Raw genomic sequence first — 23,262 nt, forward strand, 5'->3', positions numbered from 1 at the left:
GAAAGGACGACAGCACCGTCTAAAAAGTTTATCGTTGGGTGAACCACTCCCTCCCAATCGTCCGCTAAGCCGTACGGCCCGCCGTGGCTAGATTCTCTAAGCACCACGTTGCGTCCTGCCTGACAGGTGATTTCCTGAGGACCACTTCGGTTGAACTGAACTACGACTTCTCGCCCTTGTTTGCTACGGGAATCTGCTTCTTATCGCTTGTCTGAACACTGTTCGTTTTCTTATGTCGGGATTATGGCTGACGATGTATTAGGCGCAACTCGTTCTTTTTTCTTCACGGAGTCCGGCATCCTTAGCTTGCTAGTCAGAAGGTTCTCCGCCGGTGTCCTTCCACGACCATCGACATCGACCAATGAGGGAAGGAAACGCACGAATGTAGTAGCCAAGGCTAGAATGAACGACGAGAGTCCCTTCTCATAAGAGGAGATATGAAATGAAGAACGCGCGCACATCGTTTTTCGCTGTCATTGTACAACCTCAACCGGAGGTGTTAGTTGTCTTCAACATCATCGCAGGGTGGAGGGAGAATCGAGGAAAGTTTCAACGATTAATTTAGCAAAAACTGAGGCGATCCTGAAGAAATAGATCCATCTCTAGCGGAGGAGAGATTCTCCGCAAAATATATGTTCAAAATCAGAAACAGGGAATTTCTGGGTCCATCAATGGACATAGCGTTTCCAGAACAGTTGATTAGGACTAATCAAGGTATGCTGAGGGTTTCTTGCCCTCAGTTTTTTCAGCCTCCGAGTCTTCGTTCCGACGTTCTGCGAGAACGAGCCTACTTCTTGGCCTGTATTTTATGAAATAATCAAGATAAGGGGGGAATTGATTAGCATGAACGGTGCCTCATTCTCAGCCGGACATATTCAGCCATCACCATTTTCATTGTCAAACGCTCTGTTTCAGAGAAGTAAGCTCGACACGTTTGTTACACGGGTGACTCGCATAGGAAAACGGCGTAAGCCTCTAGCAGACGGCCCCAGCACATACGCATGCTATCTCCGAGATTCGAATTTTTTCGAGCTTTGGCCCCCCAATACTCCCCATTGAAGTTGGTGCCCGTTACCGGGGGCTATAGCGTAGTTCTACGCTAAAAACGACGCGCTGAGATGTGAAAGAACGATTCGACCTGTTCGGCGGCCTAGCCGGGAGCACCAGCAGGCGGAATAGTCTAGTTCCTATTTGCGTATAGACCGAGAAAAAGCGCTTATCCAAATTACCGTTGACGTGACCTCACCGGTCATTGCCGAACTTCTTTTAGTGTCTTCATAGCCATCGCGCGAGGGGAGGCCTAGTTCGCTTATTCATAGCAGAATACTTTCCCGATACTGGGTCGTGAGGGAACTTCGGTTTTGCCCATAACGTGAAGAGGGTAGCTTCATCGCGAGTTGTCAAATTCGGAAACTAGACCAAGCGCGGACGGAAATCTACGTGACCCGGAATGAAAAATTGTGGAACGTGGCGGGATGTCAAATCGGGGTAAGGGCAGAGTCTTCTCGGAGAGCTCAGGGGCTGATCGCTGCAGCGCTGATCGATCCGGAAGAAACCTCCCGCAAAGCGGAGGAATTTCTCTGTGAACCGCGACGAGCGAAAAAAGTCAGCGGTCGAAAATCGTCGAAGGATGGTTAGCTCTTAGTGCCCCCAAGTTCGGTAGAGCCCCATTCTTCGGCTGCATTCGATTTCAGCGAGAACGCCTTCGCCCGTGGCGGAGCGAGTAATGCGCGAAAGCCGAGAGCATAATCGACAGCGATTAGAGGCTCGACGCCCGCTGATGGGCCGCTAATCAATTTGTGATGGGTTGCGAAAGATCGAAAAGAATTCCTGTCAGAGCTCGATGGAATAGACGGATTCTTCCCTGCGACCGGGAATCATCGGCAGACGGGACGGATGGTGGCACTGAATTACTTTGTCGGCGTACGACTTCTGCAGGTGTATCGTACAGCTGAATGACCTGAGACTCCCGAATTCCCACGCAATCATCTTGTGCACCTGAGCTCACCTTCCACTGATTTCTAGTCTGTCGATTGTTTTTCGTGTTGTTGCTGAAATGTGTGAGGTACACAGAAGTTTGCGACTGTCCCCCACGAAGCAATGATCTCTGATTAGGATTACGGCGGAGAACAGCTCGCAGGTAGGCGTTCCGGATACAAGCTTGAACCTGAAAATTGAAGAAGGGAATATGTTCTTTCGAGAGTCCAGTTCCGGTTCATTGAAACCGAGGCGGAAGATCAGGAACGATCGCCTCCAATCTTTTTTTCCAGTAGCAAAGGCTCGATCACATTATGTGACCTCGGATTACATACCTCGGAATTCATGAAGCAGTAGATCACCGAGACGAAAATCCCCTGCAACGGGTACGATTCACAATGAGAATATTCATAAATATCCGCTCATGATGATCCAGACTCTGGCTCGTCACGGAATTCCGAATACATCCGCGATTCACAGTAAGACAGAGAGTATTGGTAATCGGGTTACCGCAGGAAAGAGAGCGATGTACCGCTTCATATTATTTATATATGTACTTCTCGGCGAAGTCCCGCCGAATACTGCGACGGGCAAGGAGTCTCCAGCAGATGTAGGGGCAAAGAGCAATCTCATTATCATCGGAAACAGCGGAAATGACGTCCTTGAGAATCGCTTGGAAATTGGCCGAGGCCTTAAGCCGAGGCGAGACGTCAAACAGGAGTGCATGATTGAGGCGTTCGCTGGTAGTGTCAACATTCCGTCAATAAAACTCAATGAACTTCGACCTTGAGGCCGGTCTGTCCACCGTCGTCCTCGGTACAAAGTTTCAGAGTTCCGTTTGCAAACCCAGAGTCGAAAGTACCTAATCTCTGTGCCGCTCTTCGTTCAAGATTGCTTCGCGCCCTCGGTAATGATGCTAATTTTCCCACCATACAAGTCATTCATGAATCAATTTCGAGCCGCTCTTACCTGAGAAGATTGTAAACTGGCATTGGTGAGCATGTACAGGTTTTTCAGACGCACGTCCGCTTCTTGGGGGTTGATGCAGAATAATAAATGCGTGAGACCCAGGAGTGGAAATAGGAGGATGGTCGCCTTGATCGCTTTCCTGGAATTGAACCTATTTGACATTACTGCCCAAACGCTTCTGATTTTCATCCTTTGGGAGTCGACACACGATTTAAGGTCCCCTCTCCGCACGGCTCACGATAGGAAGACCCTAAAACGGTATGAACATCGGCTGCGACCCCTGTCGGAGTCGGAATTTCATCCTGGGCCCTTGGAGGAGAAGTTTCTAGCCGATTCCACGGATCCGATGGAATACCCTCGGAACGAGCGCTCCGTTCCTCTATCGAGTCGATGATCTTTTCTGAACTCGACCTCCCCCGGGGTCGATCTTTCTCGGGAAGCTCCTCTTTCAACCCCTTATCTTCTCTCCTCCTGTGGAGTTCTTGACCGATTGGTTCTAAAAAGCAGACGATCGGGAAGCTCCGAGAGCTCGAGGTCCGTCGATCCTTTTCCGAGACCTTCTTGGCGGAATCAAATCGAAAGTACTTCACCGCAGTTCATGCGGCCGGAGATTGCACGCGCGGACGACATCTCCGCGAAGGTTCCGCGCCAATGATTCAACATACGAAGACTCAATGATTCGTGTTAGAGAGCTCGATTCAAAGTTATTCGGATTGAGGTACTCAATCACCGGAGCCAATGAAGATTCTATTCAGTTCATCTTTTTCCGGCGACACGCCGGAGGAGCTCTTCGACAATGAGGAATCGAGCTCGTTCTACCGGTCGTCTTCGTCTCAAACTGACAGAGGTCCCAACTCACTTAAATTGAGTGTTCTCAGCCGAGACGGCCTTCACGCGTGTGACCAAGATCCGGATGATGTTGACCAGGAACATGAAGTTAATCTGAAATACAATCTCGATCAGAGGAACAATCGATTGCTTGCACAGTTTTTCATCCCACACATTCTCTCCATTCTCAGCTTCGGATTCTTGACTAATCCTCGCCATGAATCGACTCGAGACCTCTCAGGATGGGAGAGCGCGGAGATCCGGCGTTCTTGTGAAGCACGAAGTGTTCCGCGCTCGCGACGGATCCCCGCCGAGAGGGTTCTCAGAGATGCGGCTGGGCGCGTGAGACGTAAAGGCGAAGCGAATCAACAATTCCGACGAACGAATTCGATCATGGAAGTTCGAGGCGTGCACTTGAAATCGCTCGAGGAGAAAAACGTAAACACATGTTGCCGCTCCTTAGTTCTTTGAACTCGAGACGAGTGAGCGATCGTCGATGTCTGAATCTCTAGCGACATCGATTGTTCCTCTTTCCAAAAACTTTGGGAATTTCCGCTCGAAGTATCTTCGGATCCTGGAGTTCCCGGAACTTGCCTTCCTCTCCCTCCTCCCCCCTCTTACCCCAGGAGATGGTGTGACGGTCGACTTTGACCAGTTCAAGCCTCGCATCCCTCCGTCTCAGGTAAAAAGCTTCATGTCGGATGGGCCTCCACGGAATTCCAGACACTTTCACCTTTCAGAATCCATCCGAGGACGCACCGATCTTCGGAGCCCCAATAGTAGAGTTTCCTGAGACCCAATGCCTCTCTGGGCTATGCTTGCGGACTATCAATGCGCTACCTGAACTCAAACTCTTGGTCTGGCTGCGGGCCTCAACATTGATGGCCCAAAATAGAAACTATCGGTTATACCACCCGCTAGTGCGTTTCCCCGGACTCTGCGCCAGTTCATTGCTTCTTGGGCTACCCGGGAGCTGCTTTTTGCTCTTCCGCTTGAGACTGAGTAGGGAACAACTTACGGTGACAGCGGCCAGTCTCGGGGCTATTATAAGCCACAACCAGGGCGAATCGACGTATCCTTCCCAGCAAGTGGAGGAGCCCATCTCCTTTTCCATCTCCCAAGCCCACGGAGCGCAAAATATTAGTGGAACACCTTGAATGAAGTTTCCTGATAAGTCCGTGCATCAAACTTACGGGAATTCTTCCCTGAGAATATCTACTCCGGAACGCACTGCGAAACCCCTTAGACGGTCTCGGAGAAAGGACAAATCTCTCACCCCATCCTATGAAGTAATATAATTTGAAGGGTGGGGGTTTCGTTTGAAAAATAGATGTGGTTATCCTAGAATGTAGAAGGATGCCTTCGACGAACATCCAGTTGATTGTCGAAGACGATGAGTACATCTTGAGCAGAAGGATAGTTTTGCAAAACCACGGCTGAAATATTTTTTACATAAGAAGCGTTTTCGAAGGTCGGGAGGCATCCACCAAAGATTTTCTCCTGTGAATGAGCAGGGCGTGCCCGGGAGAATAACAATTATTGTCCTCATGCAACTCGTTCGTGATCATCAAGGTCAGTACTAAATCGAATGAGGCCGTCAATCAAATTTACCGTCTGGCGAATGAGTGATCCGGCATCTTCCTCGTCCCCACTATTGATTGCGATCGACATCGATAAAGATATTAGCATGATTGAATTTATGATCAGAGACACGACCAGATTGAGGTGAACTCTGGTGCGGCTGCAATGCAGTGACCTAGAAATGAACATGGGGTACAGTCTTAGCTTCAGTTTGTTTCACTTTGTACCCTCTTCCCCATACGATCTATCGCATAGGATGCGCCCCTCATGATTGCCTCGTTGATTTTTTCAATGCATCGAACAAAACTCTTCTCTGATCCCAACGCAAAGTTCGCTCGGCAGAAAACCATAACTCTTGATCATGATTTGAGTTCGGCTGATTGTGAGTTACGAAAACCGCATGAGTCGCCGTTACTCTCAGAATAGAACGCAAGACGCTGTCACCTACGTCGACGCCGACGCGATGGGGGCGCGACGGCGAGAGAAAACACCTATCGAGCCTGGGCCTCGCTTATGAATGGAACTACTCGGACAGATGCCTACGTAATCGAATGAATGATTGAGTCCTCCAATCTCGGGGCAGGGGGAGAATTTCGTGAGATCTATCGACCAGAGTCAGACCCGGGCCGGAAGCGCTTCCGGAGGTTCAGCTTCCGGAGGGATCCTTCGGCTTTGATCGCCCTGAAAATGATCGTATGGAGAAAGTTCGAGCAGCTACCCAGCTACATTAGAGGTCTTGGTCTTCCAATCACAGGAAGTTGCGGTAGAACACAGTGCGATTCCAGGAAACATCGATAGGATAGTCAATCGAGAAACCACCAACGGCGCCCGTCTCGGATCAATCAGGTGGGTTCTATCTGAACCTCGGGATGGACACGAGAGTGCCGTGAAGAGCCTGAATCAAATGCAGCGAACTCCGACCAAAATCCGAGCGCCTATCCGAAGGCGGTCTACCCGCGAGTTCTCTTGACGCCTCCTGTCGCAGGAATGGACGCGCGTTCGACAAAGCGCCAGAGACACCACTATTCCAAAGGAACAAGATCACGGTCATGAACACGCTGCACTGGACGCTTAGCAACAGTTGGTCCGAGATGCCGCAGCCTAACCCGTATCTCCTCGAGATCGGAAGACTCGATCAGCAGCGATGGTCCCCTCAACGCCGGATCTCTTATCATTGTCTCGATTGCAGAGCTTCCTGCTTCCGCGCGTCGAATTCCGAAATCCAAATGCTTACTTATTCATGTATGCTTCCCTCGAGGCTTGAGGAGGGTTCTCGTAGCAGGGACTTATGAAAGCGCTCCATCTTCACGGAATTCCAAGAACTCGAAACGCTCGATGCAGCGCGCAGCGTCGAGTTTCTACCCCCCGCCCTTCACGCCCAAGCCCCCGACGACTGGCGGCCACAACCCGTCGCATAGGAAGCGCGGAAATTCCTCGATTTACGGTGGTAAGTAAGGATATTGTTTCATCGAGCCACCATCGATTCTTTGCTTGCCTCCGTGACGGCTGCGTTACCAAAACAGCGACCGCTGCCCGGACATCGGATAAAACCGGTTGGAGTTCGGAACAGGATTCCACCGAAAGACTGGCGAGATCCGAAAACAGCGAGCACGGGGTCCGAGCCTGACCGCGTTCCGTCCTCGCAAGGCACGACGATCATATACAATGATGATAATTTAAATTGGGATTGAGGAAATCGCATCTGAGGCGAACTCTTATATCTCCACCCACGATCCGGGTCTTTCCGCTCATTCGAATCGGTCGTTAAGGCAGACAATATGCTCTTCGTCCTTGGGAACCTGTTTTCATAGACTTGGAAGAGATGAATGGAACCGGATCAATGAGCACTCGTGAGAGTTCGCAGCGAAGTGAGGCTCGACGGATTCTGCACTCACTAGAGTTTCTTGTGAAAATTGACAATCCGGAATGGGGCATGTACTCGTTTGCGGAGAAACTGTGGAAAAATAGCGACCGAGAATACCCACTCGCGAAAAGATCGCAAATGGGGACCTCTATTCATTACCGGACTTTACGATCTCATTAGCGATTTCTGACGCTCCTGTGATCGGCTCCGCTATTAATTACTACGACGACGAGAGCGTGTAGCCGATACTGACCCGCCGCATCCGCTTTGACAGTACCGAATTGATCAGTGCTTATCCCGTATCACCTCGAAGGGGAGATTGCTTCCTGTGTTTTGCCGGAAATGGACTGGAGATATTCCTACAATCGGGCGCCAGTCGTAGAAGAGTATTCATTCTGGCAGAACACTCATTGAGCTCTCCATGATTTTCCGTCAGATCTTTTCCCTACATTCCCGAAATATGGGCCTACCCTACAGGTACCTTCCATGTCACACATCGGATAAAATGGTGCTCTTCCAGCATGACATGTTGCCTCCCGATCTCCCTAAAGGTTGGTCGCTCGAACAACGTGCACCGGCCATCGGGCGTCATCAGGGGAATTCCGACACACTGCCTCACGTCCTTGTCCGTCTCCTCGTCAGACTCCCCGCTCATTCTCTGAACCACGGCATGAAGAATCGCCGGAGTGTACTTCGGCCGGAGCATGGGTCCGGTTGCTCCACACCACTCAACAACTGTCTTTCGGTTCCCCTCCTCGGATGCACATATCGAGGACATAGGTAGAGGAGCATGCAGGGAATTCCCATAAGCGTCAAGATAAGCTCCAGAAAAAGATTGCGAAGAGGGTCTCATTTTGTAAGCTGGCTCCAACGGAGTCCGATTCTCGTATTGAAAACGACAGTCGCCAGTGACTGGCATCATGGCGGGCACGTGACTAAAAGCCTTCGCGTCGATCTCTTTGTGCTCCCTTATAATGATCACTTGACCAGAAAAGTGAAACCCTGCTGGCGCAGCCGAATGTAGGAGAGAAGGAAGAGAGATAACAACTACTGCAAGTTGCAACTCGGCCGGTCGTTATCGGCGACCGGGAAGCCTCGGAAAGGGATTTTATTCACTTAAAATCAGGACTTTCACGCCCTCTCCGAAGCACGACTGTGAAACGAAACTTCAGTGTCTTCATCCATAGTAGTCTCAAAAGGCCGACCCGTGACAACGTCGACGAGGGAGGTCATGAATTCGTCGGAGACCCCGAAGTTCTCCTGATGGAAAATCATAAAACAGCGAGAGAGAGCTCCGGGGGTCGAAGCCAAAATGGGATCATAATGGTCCATTTGATCGGGAACCGCGCCGTGTCATAAGGCTACTAAAGCTAACTCTTCGGCTGTGGGATGAAATTCCGCAAATTATGGATGTCCAGGCCCACATCGATATATCCGACTCCATTCAAGCCCTGCAGCGGAGTAATGAACTGCTTTCATCAAGACTCAATTATCGGAAATCCTAAAAAGCTCGTGAAGACACGAATGAGTCCAGCGACTCGGTTGACTCAATAATTCTGCGGAATAGCGTAGGATGGAATCGATTCAGCAGCAGGAGGGAAGGAGCGTACAGAGGGACGATGGAAATGCGAGAAAAATCGTCGTTCATATCCTTCCCTATTTCCTGAGCGGGATGCTCGCTCGGTGCATTGTTCCGAGACCAGGGCGTAATCTCTTTTTCGGTAGCAATACAGTAAACAAGTCGGACTCAGCAATGTAGCCTCGCCGGGGAGGTTTTGTTGGAGCATGTCGGAGGAAGAACACTCATAGTAGGTGTTAGGCCTGAGTGTTCTCCGATAGACTCTTCCCTGCTGAGAGCATGAATGAAATCGATGCGAGCCCTCGAGTCCGACATCCCTCATCCTTGTCCCCAGATCGCCGGATCGGAGAGAAGGCACTAAGCATTCGGGTGCGGAACGAGAGAATCTTCCTCCGACTAACTGGAGAAGCCCCGCAATTCTCGAAAATTTTCCCGGGTACAGAGCCCTGCGGTGCTCGAGAACTCTCCCGGATAGACCGCTCCAGTTGGAGAGAGATTCGATTAGCGTGTCGAGGCATTCGCAAGAGCCATTCTTTCCACAAGCCTTCGGATGTGCTGCTCCTCATCTGTCTCAAAGTTGTTCGGGAGCGATTCCGAACAGCCATGACGTTTCTGATACAGCCTCGACGCTCAAAGAGACTTTCTCGCGTTTCCGACGGGATTGCAGCCGAATTGGGTTCACGTGTCCCGGTGGTCTGGACGTATTCGAGGAATAAGAGAAGAACTAACCTGAAGTGAGTGAAAATGAAGGCTGTCGCTGTAAGAAATATCAGCGATACACATGAGAAGATGAGCAGTATACAGGTGACGGTCATGGCGACCGACGGCGGAGCCGCTTCCGAGGGCTGTGACAAGAGAAGGAATATCAATCCGCCGCCAAAGTGAATCCTCACTCCAGCCTCCAGACTCTTTTTCTCGTATGTCTTCCGCCGAGGAGCGCCGACGAAGCCGGCGATTGACTCCCCCTCGGTATCCCGGAACTTCTCGTTTTCTCCATAAACCCAGTTCATCAAATTCACGAACGCATCTGAGTGTCTTTTCCGGGGAGCGTGTTCGAACATTTCTCCATCGGGATCTATTTTCGTGATGGAGATCCCCCCCTTGGAAGGAGCAGGAGGAATCCTGCCGGCCCCCTTCTTCCCCTCCATTCTTGTGGAATAGTTCGTTGTATGAAGCGCTGTGCCCTCCCGAAAAAGCAGAGGAACTGAATCCCGTTAATATGCTGAATATGCTCACCGCGGGTACCACAGCAGAACTCCACAATAACCACTTACGTTCAACAGCGCCACGCACGCGTTGTAATTTGTTTGAGAGTCCAGCCATGTACCTCCGGGTCCGCAGCTCTTGTAGGCAAGTGCGTCTGGAATGATCGATCATTTAGAGAATTTTGAACATGGACCTGGAAGGGACAGAGGGGATTCCCGAACTCCTGCATGCACGGCTCATTGTAAATATAGCTCTGTGGTGCAGGACGACGACGGAAATCCCGCGGAACTTTCGCGATGTGGGAGAATAGAAAAGATGAGCAGAGAAAAGTTTTTCTTGCCCCTTGTGGTATCGGGGGATCCTCAACCTGGCGAGGTTTCCATACATCAGACTGCCCATCAATCTCGACCTCGGTCCACGGGTTTCCAATCAGGGCTTCTGCGAAGACATGAAAAACATCGCATGGCAACCCCGACCATGACCCGGGTTCTCCCCCACAATTCCAAGGGGTCCAAGCAAGGTCCAAGCCAAATGGGAATCGATCGGTATGAGAGCGAGTGACGCCGGCGAAACTAGAATAGCGGGTCGCAAGTCGCAAATGATTTCCCGATTCTCAATAATGTACGAGGTTCTGATTGGCTGATTCCCCTCACTGACGGGCAAAGGTCGAGCCGAGAGTCTCAAGCCAGGATCTCCCCCGAGAAAGGTGCACTGGGGAGGATGAAGTATACCCAACACCAACTGTTTTGGGTAAGCTGAGCAGGGGGATCTCACATCTAGGGAGTGGCGGTCATCGGCGCGGGAATTCGCACCTACCTGGGTGTTCTTCGATCGCCGGCCCGAAGGTATGGAAGATCGAGTTGCATGATTTGGCGGCCGTGCTGCCGTTCTGAGCGGGCGGCCAGCATGAAATTCCGTCCCAGACTATGGGACACCAGCGTGTCATCAATGATCCTGTAATTAGAGAGAATTTCGTTTTGAGATCGCCTCATCAATGAGTCGTGAACATCGCGATGGGAAGTCAATTGGCTCGGTTGGCTCTCCTCCCAACAGAAAGTTTCGAAGGTTCCTCGGGGCGAATGTTCGTGCGGGATATTCAGCTCGGCTAAAGGCACAGCGCGGGTGCTGAGAATTTCAGCCTGAGACTCATTCAGACTCACTGATGTCTCCAGGCTGGATCTTGACTCGGGCGGAGCTGAGTTCGTTCCACTTGGCTGCATTTGGCTCACTTCTTTCGGAGCATAGGGATGGATGAGGGCACGAAAATAGAAACGGGGATTTGACCACGGAGAGCTCACTCTAGAACCTGTCCAGACTAGCCAGACACCCGGTAGAGGTGGGGCGAAGGTTGAGCATCCGGTGTGCCAATTACGAGTGGCTCAGATGGCCTATCAGGCCTCGAGTCAACAGCTCAGCATCGACCGGAAACTCAGGATCAATAACGTCCCGATTCCTCCGGCGAGGAGAACTCAGCGTTGACCTTTCATAGCCGGAAACATTCCGAGGAGAGTCAGAACCATCAGAGCGAAACCGCGAAAGCCCATGGTCCGATAAGCCTGGATACTCCTAAGAGAGGCGTCCCTCTGGAATTAGACGATTCGTCACGTCCGAAATATTGGGGTGTCTGTCCTTTCCATATGGTGATCAATCGAGCACTATCTGATGGCGGCTGTCCTAAGTTCTCTCGTCGGCAGCGGCCCATGCTTGGCTTGCGCACGAATTCTTTGGAAAATCCGACTCGTTTTCGCCTAATTTAGACAGGAAACGAGAAGAATAAGTCCATTCATTGATGAAAGGCCCTTCAGACTTCATCAGAAAAATTACGTAATTCTTCGCCCCGTCCATGGGAGATCATGGCGCTTGCCCATAGAATAGAGAAACACGAGCGTTTTAGAATTGACTCGCTGCAGGGACATTCGCATGCTGTGCTCGTGCTCTGACTTGGAGAGTGTGTACTCAGAGCCGCGAGCAATTCGGGTTCCAGACTACGCGACACAAAAAGGTCCGGGTGAAATCGCACATGTGGACTCGATCCGCCTAGACCCGAGCGAAAACCCTAATAAAAAGAGCTTCTGCTCATGCGTCCTCCGCTTGTAATTCAATAAGGCGCGACTCCCCTTCTTGCGCCATGCCTCTGGCTATGAGTCGCGTATCGCGTATAAGATAATTCCACGAAAGAAATCCCGGGCAGGCCCCATGACACTAACCAGACGGCGACAGGTCTCTGCAGTCCACATTCCTAGCGGGCAGAAAGCTCACAGGGTGGAGTGATTCTTCATTCACGTGAACACTTAAGCTACTCCATCATTCCGTGGACCACATCAGGACACGCGAGATTCTGGAAGACAGCACGATGCTTCGTCGAAAGATTAGCGGTTGCGGTCCCGGGATGACGAGCGCTTGATTGCACCGCGATTCGTGCCCGCAGTTACGACGCGGTGAATCATTCCCAAGCTCGTCGTTTTGTAACTTGTGCTTTCAAAAATCCCAATGCTCGTAGGTATGTCCGATTTATATTCGCAGCGAGCTTTCCCGATCCCGCCAGAACTGAGCGGGCCGAGCTTCCTCTCCGAATCAATGGCAACGGCGAGGCTCGACCGCTTTTGCGGCGGTGTTTCTCGGCCAGCGTCCCCGAAAACGCGAGATAATTCCAGCGATAGTCACAGGTCACAGGATCATCCCTGGTGATCTCTCCAACGTCAGTCCAAGTAACTGTTTGCCATCTTCCGGCGAGAGACGTCGAGGCCTTGGGATTTGATGCGCACCGGACTTGAGGGAGAGTGCAGACGGGAAATATGTTTCCGTTCCCACCATTATATATGTAGTGACGTTGCTCGATTTGTCTGCATGGCAGCAGGCAAGCTTCGTCTCGGATGTGTAGGGGGAACTCTTGGTCAATTGTGATGGCGGAACACGAACGCCGACGTCGAGAGGGATTAGATGAATCGTCTGCTCTCCCACAGGGAGGGAGAGGAATGGGGTCCCTTCGGCAGTGTGCGGATGGATCGAATGTCGTCCGCTCGCCATACCGATCCGCAGATGACATTGTATCACGCTGGGCGAGATAATTTGTTTCCAGACAAGATATACAGGTCGCGGCATGAGATGACTTTCCGGATCGAGTAGCTCTGCAACTATCCTCCTCCAATGATTTGAGCGGAAAAGTATAATCATGCTCATTGATCACGCCCACCCACTCTCCCGGAGACTCCTCGATGCCACGAGACCCGAGCTTGGGTGAGCGGACTCATTGATCTGAAGACGCGCTCAGAGCTCATTCAGTATGCCCACTTTTTCCTGTGTAGACGAAGCATCATCAATGACAGATGTAAGCTCGAAACAGCCCTCCTGGCAGACCGAAACGAGGGTCATATTGCGAATAGTGACTCGGGTTTGTAGCGACTCCATTCAAGGATGAATTCTGCTGTCACGAAATTCTCCGCCGTACTCCATCCAGGAGTGCGCCGGAGGTCGGAGGATTCCTAGCGTCGAATCGATCTCGCAGCAGTGGTGATTCATCATTCCATTTGGCAACCTGCATGCCGAAAATCATGATGGGAATCTAATCTCAGCCTTTTGCAACATCTCTGCCCCACGACAACTCATACAACCTAGAAACTCAGCGGATACGATTATGAAAACATGATGCAACTTCCCTCACGATATTATGAGCGGAATTCCGACGTAGAAACTAGGCGGGAATCATCTTCCCTTCGGTCCGCTCGATGTTTCATTGATCTCCGGCCTCACTCCTTCCCAATGATGTTTTCCAACTCATCCCAAACGACGACTCTCCTTCGGAACACAGCATGAGGGTTGACCAAGTTTTTCTTCTTGGAGATTGATGATGAGAATAATAATTGTTTCAGACCGACATCCGGCTTCGCGCCGCAGTCCCAAAAGGAGACTCTGCTGAGCTCCCTCCCTCAACAGTCTGAAAGCTATTTTGCATCAAATCTCGGCTTATCAGAATCTAATCTCTCTGAAAGAGAGAAAAGACAAGAAAACTAGACTCGAGCTTATCCAGCTCTCATCCATAGGGCCCAAGCATTCAGGCATCTGCGAAGCAGATCCTTTCCCCGTCGCTCCTCTAGACTCTGGAGTGGCATACCCCAATCCTTCCTTCCTTTCAGCCGATTCTTTGTCTCGTATTTTTCCCGTATTTCTTTTCCGCATGCCTCTCTACCTAGCCTAATCCCCTTCCTATCCTTCCTTGACTTATTCTCCGCCTTCCTTCCGTCTTTCTACCCACCATGTTATTTATGTTTCTGTCGTCACCGTATTCGTCACGAAAATATCCGTTGGAGATCCGTAGTCGTAAACAGAATGAGCTCCATCTTCTCACTCATTCAAAATGAAGAGAAACTAATTCGAGCTCTGTTAAGATAATTGATTCGAGCATACAAGCCATCCCGCGCTGAATGGTCGTGTTTTAGAGCCCGCTGTCGCTATAAATAGGAGGGAAAAGCCAACGCGGGCGAGAACTGTCATAAACCGAGGGCGGCGAAGACGTCGCAGCAGAATTTCGCAGAGAACGACTCCGACAAGAAGCCCCTCCAGGCAGAAAATAGCGTTTTTTTTCTGTTGTACTTAGCCGTCTCTTCCACTTCTAGGCGACATTGATTGCCATCCACGAGCGGAGGGCGAACGCCTATCGAGAAAGGAACGTCGCTATCAACCGCCATGCAGGTTAGCGTAGCGGAACGAGGTGAAAGTTTTCCCTTAGCTTTGAGAATCGATGTCGTGTCCCTGGAGCCCCCGACTTCCTCGCACAATACCAGATTCCCCCAGATGGAAGGGAATGATTCAAATGCGAATTTAGCGTCGGGTCCTGTATATATTATGTCCCAAATACTCGGGAGAGGCCTGATGTGGAATGATAATCCGTTGGAGGAAAAATCGTGTTTGTTGAAAAATCTGTTGTGCGACCGCAGGCTCATTCATCCGACGCAGGCGCGTGCCCAAGAATTTTTTTGGGGGGGCAAGGCCACCGTCTTGGTAGGGGCTAACTACCGATGATGATGTGCCTCAACATGGAACTCTATAGACCAGAAGGAGATCTCGACGGGGGCCTTGGCCCCTGCCCCCCCCCCTTTGGCACGCTACTGATCCGACGGGATGCGCAGGGCACTCGTCGCTATAAAGACTGGAAATAATGGAGAGAACCATCCTCTACGTGACCGGCCCTCAAGCAATATATGAGTGTGTGAGTCTATCTTCCGTGTGGTGTGTGGACTTCGTCGGGCTTGAGACTTCTGTGTCAAACGGAGTCTGAGCCTTCGTCAGATGTCTATCGGACGCGAATGACTCCTGATGAAGTCTCGAGGAGTTGAAAGATGTCTCTCTCTACCAGTGTACATAAGCGGCATCTGCAAATATGTACTAACAAGTTCGACCCTTCACTCAGGGTCAAAGGAACTAACCGCGGATAGGAATGAAGCTGTGCGTTCGCTACAAGGTCCCATGGGGATTTCGAGCTGTCCCACGATACTCCGCAAAGCTTGACGCGGAAATACCCCAACGATTATACTTGCGAGCTTCCTTAACCAACAGAGATTCTTATTCTGCGGAGGGCAGGGAAATGCACAAAAGTATACAGCGTATACCCCGGATATGACCTCAGAAGACTAATTGCGTCGAAACTTGGAGAATCTCAGGAAGAGCATCAGACCTACGAAGTTTCTCTAAGATCTAGAAGTCCTCGTGGGGCTGCAAGCGCTGCGAAAAATCCCGGAGATTTGTGCGTGCCATTCTTCGGCCAATCTCGGCGTGTGACATGAGGATTTCACGGCCTATGAATCCCTGGAGAGCATTCTGAGCATAAATCTTGCATATGCGCTGGTGAATGCTGATAACGATAACTCATGGCTGCTAGCGTATTTAATGGTCTCGCATCGTTCGGAAGGAACTCACTGATGCGGACAAAACTCCCGAAACTCTTATTAATTTCGAGATAACACGTGAGGAGAACGATGTTCTAAACTGCCCTGATGGGATGCGCAAACGTTTACGTATCGCGACCCCCGCACTTCGATCGTGGCGCGCTCGTTCAGCGAAACTCGAAAATTGCTCATCGGATGCTTGTTCTCGAGATGGACGCCGCTCCCCGGGAAATCCCCACGATTTGGACGGGGTAATGAGCGAATCTTGGCCCTATCGAAAACTCCCTCAGTTTATTCACAAGATCGTTTCTCTCGGAAAATTCCGATCGATCAGGTGCGCCGAGAGGATTGTTTCTTGGGAGCGAAACTGAGTTTCGGGAAGGTTCGAGGGCAAGAACGATGGCCCGCTGTCTTTTCCTACACGACGGAAGGTAGATCTGTTAGAGGCCAGAGCCTCACCTCCTCGCCTCAGACGAGCTCTCGGTCCACCGCACCAGTCCATTTGCCCTCCGAGTCCTGATACGATAATTTTTCGATTTGGATGCTGAATGGTTTGTCGGTGATGGGCGCGACGCGGAGGACCGAGAATCCTTGTGGCTTGAAGCCCATCGTCAGACACCTGTTCGTCAGATAATCAGGGCTGGCCTCCAGGAGGAAAACGCATGATTTCAGGATTTGCCTGGAGCTGTGGAACCAAAAGAGATTCGGTGCATGACAGACCAAGTGTCTGCCTGACGCAACCCAATCAGATTAGCCTGGCCGGACGTCACCTATAGACGGGACGGTGAACTATACGCTGGATTTCTGATCAGTATCCCGTGGCATCGATGCTTCTCATGCTTTCATTAATTCAACCGTGGGGAGCGATATCAAGCATTGCATCCCAGTACCTGACGCTCGAGAGAGACCGGGCAAGAGCCAGCAGTGCGTCGGCGTCGCTTACTGATCTGGCTTTTGACCTGCTAGCTGGAGAGTCCGTCGCAGACAAATCGCGCCGATATTCGCCAGTTGCCGCCGCAGTGCTTTCCATACCGCCATGCCGAATCTCTTCTATTTTTAGTCACTCAGTTTGCATAATCTACGACCACTACGACCGATGCCTCGAGCGATACTTCGACGATATCAGCACAAAGCCCAAGCAAATGATCGATTGTATGGACATCTCGCCGGAGTTCCCTGCAGGGACGCAAGTATTCCAATCTCAGGAGCCGGGTCTGAGCTCTTCAGCAAAACGCTCGCCGGCTTCCGATGGAACTTCGGGAGGAAACAGGAACGATTCATGAAAAACCTTCTGATCCTTTAGAGAGCCTTATCGACGGACGCCGCAGCTCTCAAAGCTCGCAGCTATCGCGTGCCTCGAATCAGGTCGTCGGACGCGCTCGTCTTTTCGCTGTCGTGAGTCGAGATAAAATTTCCTTCTATCCACTTGACTGCCCGGATGCCGCGGTAGTTTGAATACTCCGTCACAGGGGCATGATAGTGACAGGATAATCTGAATTCGTCCGAAGCCATCGAGTCCTGATGTGCATTGGGAGTTTCCAACAGAAGCAATGAATTGGAGGCCCCTCGTGGGTTTTGCTCTTCTCCTTCTCGATTATCGGGACCTTGCCGATTCCCTCGTGCTCCGGAGCCATCAGGGACGAGAGAAGTCCTGCTTATCTTGACCTCGGTTTGTCCCCCCGACGGGCCTTGTCTCGCAGTCCCCATAAACGCCGCCAATGCTTTATTCTGCTCTTCCTATCATTGTTGGGTCGCAGAGGGTCAGCGTTACGATTTTGAACATAGTTGGCGGCTCCGCGACAAGTAAAATCGCCGTCACGGCAGCCGAAGAGCAAATAAAGCGTGCAGAAAAGGACAACTTGAGCAGCTTTATGAGGTTCTGTGCAAACAGGGCATGTGCGCGATCAGCACGAATTTCTCGCTTGAATAGTCGCTCAACAGGAATTCGGTCGTGTATCTTCAGGACACGGAAACAATATCAACGCCATCTCTTGCCGAGGAAATTAGACGTCAGATCTACGGGCGTTTCGGTGGAGGGCCGACATTCTGACAGGAAACTGAGTCGGGAGAAAAAGACAGCACGGGAGTCTCGCGGCAGCCGAATCCCCGTAGTTAAAAGCAAGGTGTATTCTCGCGGAGCACTCCGTCCGGGGAATCCGAGCAACTCAAATCCGCTCGAAGAGGCATTCGAATCTCTAAATCCTCTCAAGATAAGCGCCGTTTAGACCATCCTCGCCGTTCCGAGCCACCGACACCGTTCGATTGACCGCAGCCACTCAAAGGAAGAGCGTGTCTCCTGTGGCAGGTGCTCACTCAGACACTCAATCGACGATACTGCCGTCATGTACGGTTCAAATTGGGTTGGAATCCTCGACGGTCGCCTTTAAAATAAGACGCGGGAGTTTGCAAAAGCGACGAAGAGCGGAAATGTGAATGGAGGTACTGGAAAGATCGCCGATTCGGACATGGGGACCACGCGGCAGCCTCGAAGACCGGCAGGGCGGGTCGAGGGCAGTGGATCGCGTCCAGCGAGCTTTCGCCATCGATTGAGCCATCACAGTTCTTGATAATCTCAACTCGAAATGCAACCACTGACGTCGCGGACCGACAAGTCGGCTTCTTATAGGACGCGGCTCGCTCATGAGCCCACTCAGCCGTCTCTGATCTGGGCTGGAAACGAGCTGCGAAATCACGCTTAGGGGGTACTCTTCGATGGTACATCGATAGAGTTGCGATATAGGAGGACAGGGATTATTCTGTCCATTTTTGTCCGCTTCCTCGATTTTTCGAGAAAATGACCGGTTGCGGGATTTGCGGGGGAGTAGCGCTTATTCCGACCGGGGATTGATTTTTTCCCGCCATTTTCCCCGAACTCGGCTACGGGACATCGACGGCACGGGCGTGAACCAAGGGCAGGATCGGAGATTTTCTCCCGGGCGAATTGTCTTTGAAGAATCAGAGTTCCTTCCAAAAATTCTAATCGGAAAAATTGTTTGAGAGTCGGATCAATCCTATGAAGCGGGCCGAAAACATGGAACGTTCCCGCTTTCTATGTTCGCTTCTCGTCCAGATATGGGCGCGGACATTATCCTTTTCCGGGAGAAAAATATCCACTCATATCGAAACTCTATAGATTGGTGAGGCTCTGCTCACGATTCCGAGAATTTTCAAGCTTGATTCCATAGAATACCACCGGGACTGTGTCTCGAGTTTTTGTTCGCCTCCTCTTTGTCGCCGTGACCATTGCTATACTCTACAGGGACTGTGAGACTCGCATCAGGAGCTCTAAGTTGCTTCGATGCGAGAATCCGCCCCGCACGTTTCTTTCAAGCAACAATGAGACGCTTCGATATTAGGAGAACATTTGACATAAGGCTTCGGATTCAAGTTACGGGAAGAGACTTCCCGTGTTGACGAACTCGAGAACGAGAGCCAGACGCGAGTCCCCGGTCCCGTTTCCTGAGGCAATCTTCGTCTCTCGAAGTTCGACGTTCCGAGCAGTGATTCGCCATCCCGGGAATAGTGTGGTCACCGCCGGTCCTCGTTGACATTTCCGACCGGATCCTCTTCTGGAAGCCGCGCCTGTCGTTGATGGCAAGGTCTAATTTACCGGGATAGGATCCAAGGTCTGAGGATGCCAGCCCTGATAACTTCTTTCCTCGCCATGCCCAGCTGTTCAAGAACCTGGTCCAGATCTCGTTTGTTCTAAATTAGAAAACGCTATACATCAGGCTTCTGAGTTTTGATTGCAAGGTGCTGCGAGCATCAGCGTCGAATCTCATTACTGAATTGAATGCTAGCGAGACTTAGGAGACGAATAGATTAAGGAAGGAGGAGCAAGCACCGGAGCTCAGCCAAAGCGCCGCGGACCGAAGCCGCTGAACTAAGAATCGCCTCTCGGCTTTCGAACGGGTATCTTCCGACTTCCTCAGCTGTGAGGGCAGATAGATATGCCCGGCGATATTGGACGGCTCACGGATCGGATGATCAGGAAGCATCATAGAGGATCTATGATTGTCGTCGAGTTTAATCCATCGGAGGACTCCGGAGAGGGATGGGATTGGAGATTTCGAGAATGACGACAAAGCTCCGCGCCGAGTCGACGTAGGGATCACCGCTTCCCGCGGAAATCCTCCGGAAACGAAAACTCTAATTTACCGCTTGAGCAGAGGTGGTAGGGCATTCGGACCGACTCGTCTTGCCTCCGGCGTTCTGGCTCCTGACAATTTTATGAGGGCCCTCCGCGTGTCGCTTCTCATGGAATTTCTGAAGCTCGATAATCACTGTACGCACCCTTTTGTTTCCAAAAGTCGAGAGCAATTCCACATTCTTCCTTTGTCATATATGAAAAGCGCTCGTCAAACTCCAGGCTGGAGGCAATCAACGTATCTATTGTTGTTGGCACAATGTTCTCCACTGTTTCATTAGGAGTCGGAGTCAATGTCTTCATCGCGACGGAAGCACAGAACTTTTCTCAAACTCGGCTTGTTTGCACACCCAAGAATCAGCTCATATTCGCGCCAAACTCAAGTAAATGAATGAAGTTTTCGTGGAGTTCCCCGAACACCTCTCCACCAGCCCTTTCCGGAAACTCTGCGAGCGCCCTCGTCGGACCTTCGCTGAACCCCGTGGAAGTGAGATTTGAGTCCACATGTGTGGGCAGCCGATAATTTTTTCCTCTGAATTCCGGGGAATTGGCACCGTTCCATTCCGCATCCATAGCGACTTCTCGGAGCCTTGGCATGGAGCCGATGTTTTGCCGAGTGTGCCTCTTTCCATCATCTCAATGATTTTATGGGGAGGAGTTGAAGGACGGCGCTGAGTGTCGTTCGATCACTGTGAGACATGCTTCCGGGACCTGAATGAGATTTGCTCTTCCTTTTTCGCGGATATCGCAATTGATCATCCACTTTCCACACCTTCGGACTTGAGAATGGATCTTCGTTCGTTCTGAACGCCTCGAGGAATGTGCGAGTTCGTTGGAGAAAAACTTTCTCCCTTGAGCGGTTCTTTCTGTGGCTGAGAGCCTGTTCACGGCGGCTCTCCAATGCGGGACGGCTAGTTCATCAGAATACGACATTAGAATCGGCAATCATGATCATCCACATCGTAATAATAATTACAACTGATGAATATTTCATTCATATAATCGCTCTCAAAGGAAGATCTGTGGCGCCACCGGTCGTAATCGAAGGCCGCATTCCGATTGAATGCTCAATGATGAATGATGACTCATTCTTTCAGTCTTCCAGGATTGTTGCCCGTCGGTCAACCTCATTTGGGGTTCTCAAGTGAGACAACGAGACAAATTTTTCTTGAACACTCCAGCCGTACGCCTCCAAAACTTCCTCTCTAAATGCTAATTCTGTTCCATTCCAACCCGACAGCTGTGACTGACGAATCAGAGTCGAAACGCGTTCTATATGTGAGAACTGACATCCATCGTCGAAGGTACAGATAATTCCCTCGTCGCGTCGCGTCGTAGTGTTCTCCCTCGTTCTCCCGATACATCCGAGAGAAGAATATCCAGCTCTCCCCGCATGAGATCCAAAGCCCCGTTGAGTGACCTCCCCGCAGCCTGAGCCTTCGAACGTCTTCGGGACGTCCTAATCTCTGCCTGCACACACCTTCCTCGAACCACGAGCTGCAGCCGCCCCACGCACTGCTCGTCGGGAGGAACTCTTCAGCGCGCAGTCTGAAGGGAACGTTTAGCGCACTTTATTGCATTCGAGGCCAACTCCGGGAGCACTGCTCGTTTCAGCGACTTGCTTTCTTGATTCAAATGTTAGGCTGGTGCTGATGGAGCGGCTTTCCTCGAATTCCGCGAGTGCTTGCTCGAGTCGTCGTAGCGATAAGGCATACCTCATTCCGAGTTCCAGCGCTTGTGGTTTCGGCTCCCTATGCCTGGGAGAGGGTCCCATATCGAAGCGTTTCTGCACCCGCCCATCATTTTCCCGGCTGAAGCGTGTAGGCATGATGTCATGAGATAAGCACCCTCTTGGAGAAGTAAAATCAGCGTTGAATGTTAACATTCAGATGGAACCCGCTATACCGGCTCTCCGCAGTGAAACTCTCCGCAGCCTGCCGGCTCCAACGAGAAATTCACCGAAGAGGGAAACTATTAGAGCCGCTCAGTGCGCTAATGCAGGAACGAGCGACGATCGAACTTTATAAGTCGTTTCGAAGCTTGATTTGGAGCTTTCTCCCCGGAATAATGCTGCAATCGAGAATGGTGACGGCTCGCCGAGTTCCGAGGTCAGGGAAGAAGCTCCAAGGCTACCAGATTCCAACGGTTCATGGTTATTTAAGCGCGGATTGATCTGAGCGCATGATCGATTTGAGCGCAAAATCAATCTGAGCGCATAATTGATCTGAGCTCATGATTGATCTAGGCGCAATTGATCTGAGCGCGATTGATTTGAGCGAAATTGATTTGAGCGCAAATGATTTGCGCGAAATTGATTCGAGCGAAATGGATTTGAGCGAAATGGATCTGAGCGAAATGGATTTGAGCGCATAGTTGATTTGAGCGCATAGTTGATTTGAGCGCATAGTCGATTTGAGCGCATAGTTGATTTGAGCGCGTTATCGAATTGAGCGCAGACTCTCGAGGCGCTGCTTGGAGAGTGTGGCTCGGCTATAAACCTGAGTTCGTGCCGGTGGGGGCACAGCTCCGGAACTGAGATCGACGCTCGAATGGAATATGGCTTCATTCTTGGCGTTCAAGGATTTGACTGATTTCTCTGGAAGTACCCCCGCAGGCTTCTCGACCTGCGTGGATCCGTGACTAGAGCGATTCGCGGCAAAGGAAAAACTCCCCCTGGTCGGTCGGGCGGTTGGGACGAGGAGCCTTCCCCCTTCCCGAACAGAAGAAAGGGATTTTCCAGTAATTCCTTCTTGCTAAGAAGCGCCAACCATACGATTTTCCGAGGCAGGGTGCCCAATTTCTATCCTGCATTGACGATGCATTGTCGTCGAGCTGAAAGCGGGCACTAACACAAAACTCCCGGCCCTCGACTAGTTCATAAAAAAACAGTCGAGCGATTCAGCGCCTGGCAAGCGGAGAATGAGAAGAGGCTTCCTGGTCTGCCTTCCGTGTGCCAGGAGCCTTGACCGTTCTGTAAGCTCGAGGCCTGTTCCCACATTCCACGCTCTGTTACTTCGAACCGCAGGAATTGACAAACATTCTGAAAGAGCAGCTGCCATGCGGAACACTCGGGAGCCTGCAGGAATCGAGAGCCGAGGCGAGATGCCGCTGCAACGGCCTCGTCTTTCGAGTGAGGCTCCCGGAGCTGTATCTCCTCCGCGTGAGTCGCGAGCTCGCAACGGGGAATAACCAACATACACTCAGTCACCCAATTCGACATACCTAATTT

At 51.1% G+C, this 23,262-nt stretch overlaps 1 protein-coding gene across 1 annotated transcript in view; it reads right to left on the reverse strand.

Annotated features, from left to right (window-relative positions):
- Nucleotides 1–20,426, reverse strand: part of LOC100906191 (corticotropin-releasing factor receptor 2) — a 21,837-nt gene extending 1,411 nt beyond the window's left edge. Inside the window, exons 1-11 of the mRNA XM_003738724.1 lie at nt 20,180–20,426; nt 10,821–10,958; nt 10,073–10,158; nt 9,528–9,643; nt 5,386–5,530; nt 5,051–5,210; nt 4,793–4,926; nt 3,806–3,888; nt 2,947–3,085; nt 2,313–2,354; nt 2,009–2,167 (exon numbers count right to left, since the gene is read on the reverse strand). Of these exons, the coding sequence (XP_003738772.1) occupies nt 2,009–2,167; nt 2,313–2,354; nt 2,947–3,085; nt 3,806–3,888; nt 4,793–4,926; nt 5,051–5,210; nt 5,386–5,530; nt 9,528–9,643; nt 10,073–10,158; nt 10,821–10,958; nt 20,180–20,336 (1,359 nt within the window). The 5' untranslated portion in view covers nt 20,337–20,426. The remainder of the gene's footprint in view (nt 1–2,008; nt 2,168–2,312; nt 2,355–2,946; nt 3,086–3,805; nt 3,889–4,792; nt 4,927–5,050; nt 5,211–5,385; nt 5,531–9,527; nt 9,644–10,072; nt 10,159–10,820; nt 10,959–20,179) is intronic.
- Nucleotides 20,427–23,262: the final 2,836 nt, after the last annotated feature.

Source organism: Galendromus occidentalis, unplaced genomic scaffold (genome assembly GCF_000255335.2).
Source record: "Galendromus occidentalis unplaced genomic scaffold, Mocc_1.1 scf7180000076318, whole genome shotgun sequence".
NCBI lineage: Eukaryota > Metazoa > Arthropoda > Arachnida > Mesostigmata > Phytoseiidae > Galendromus > Galendromus occidentalis.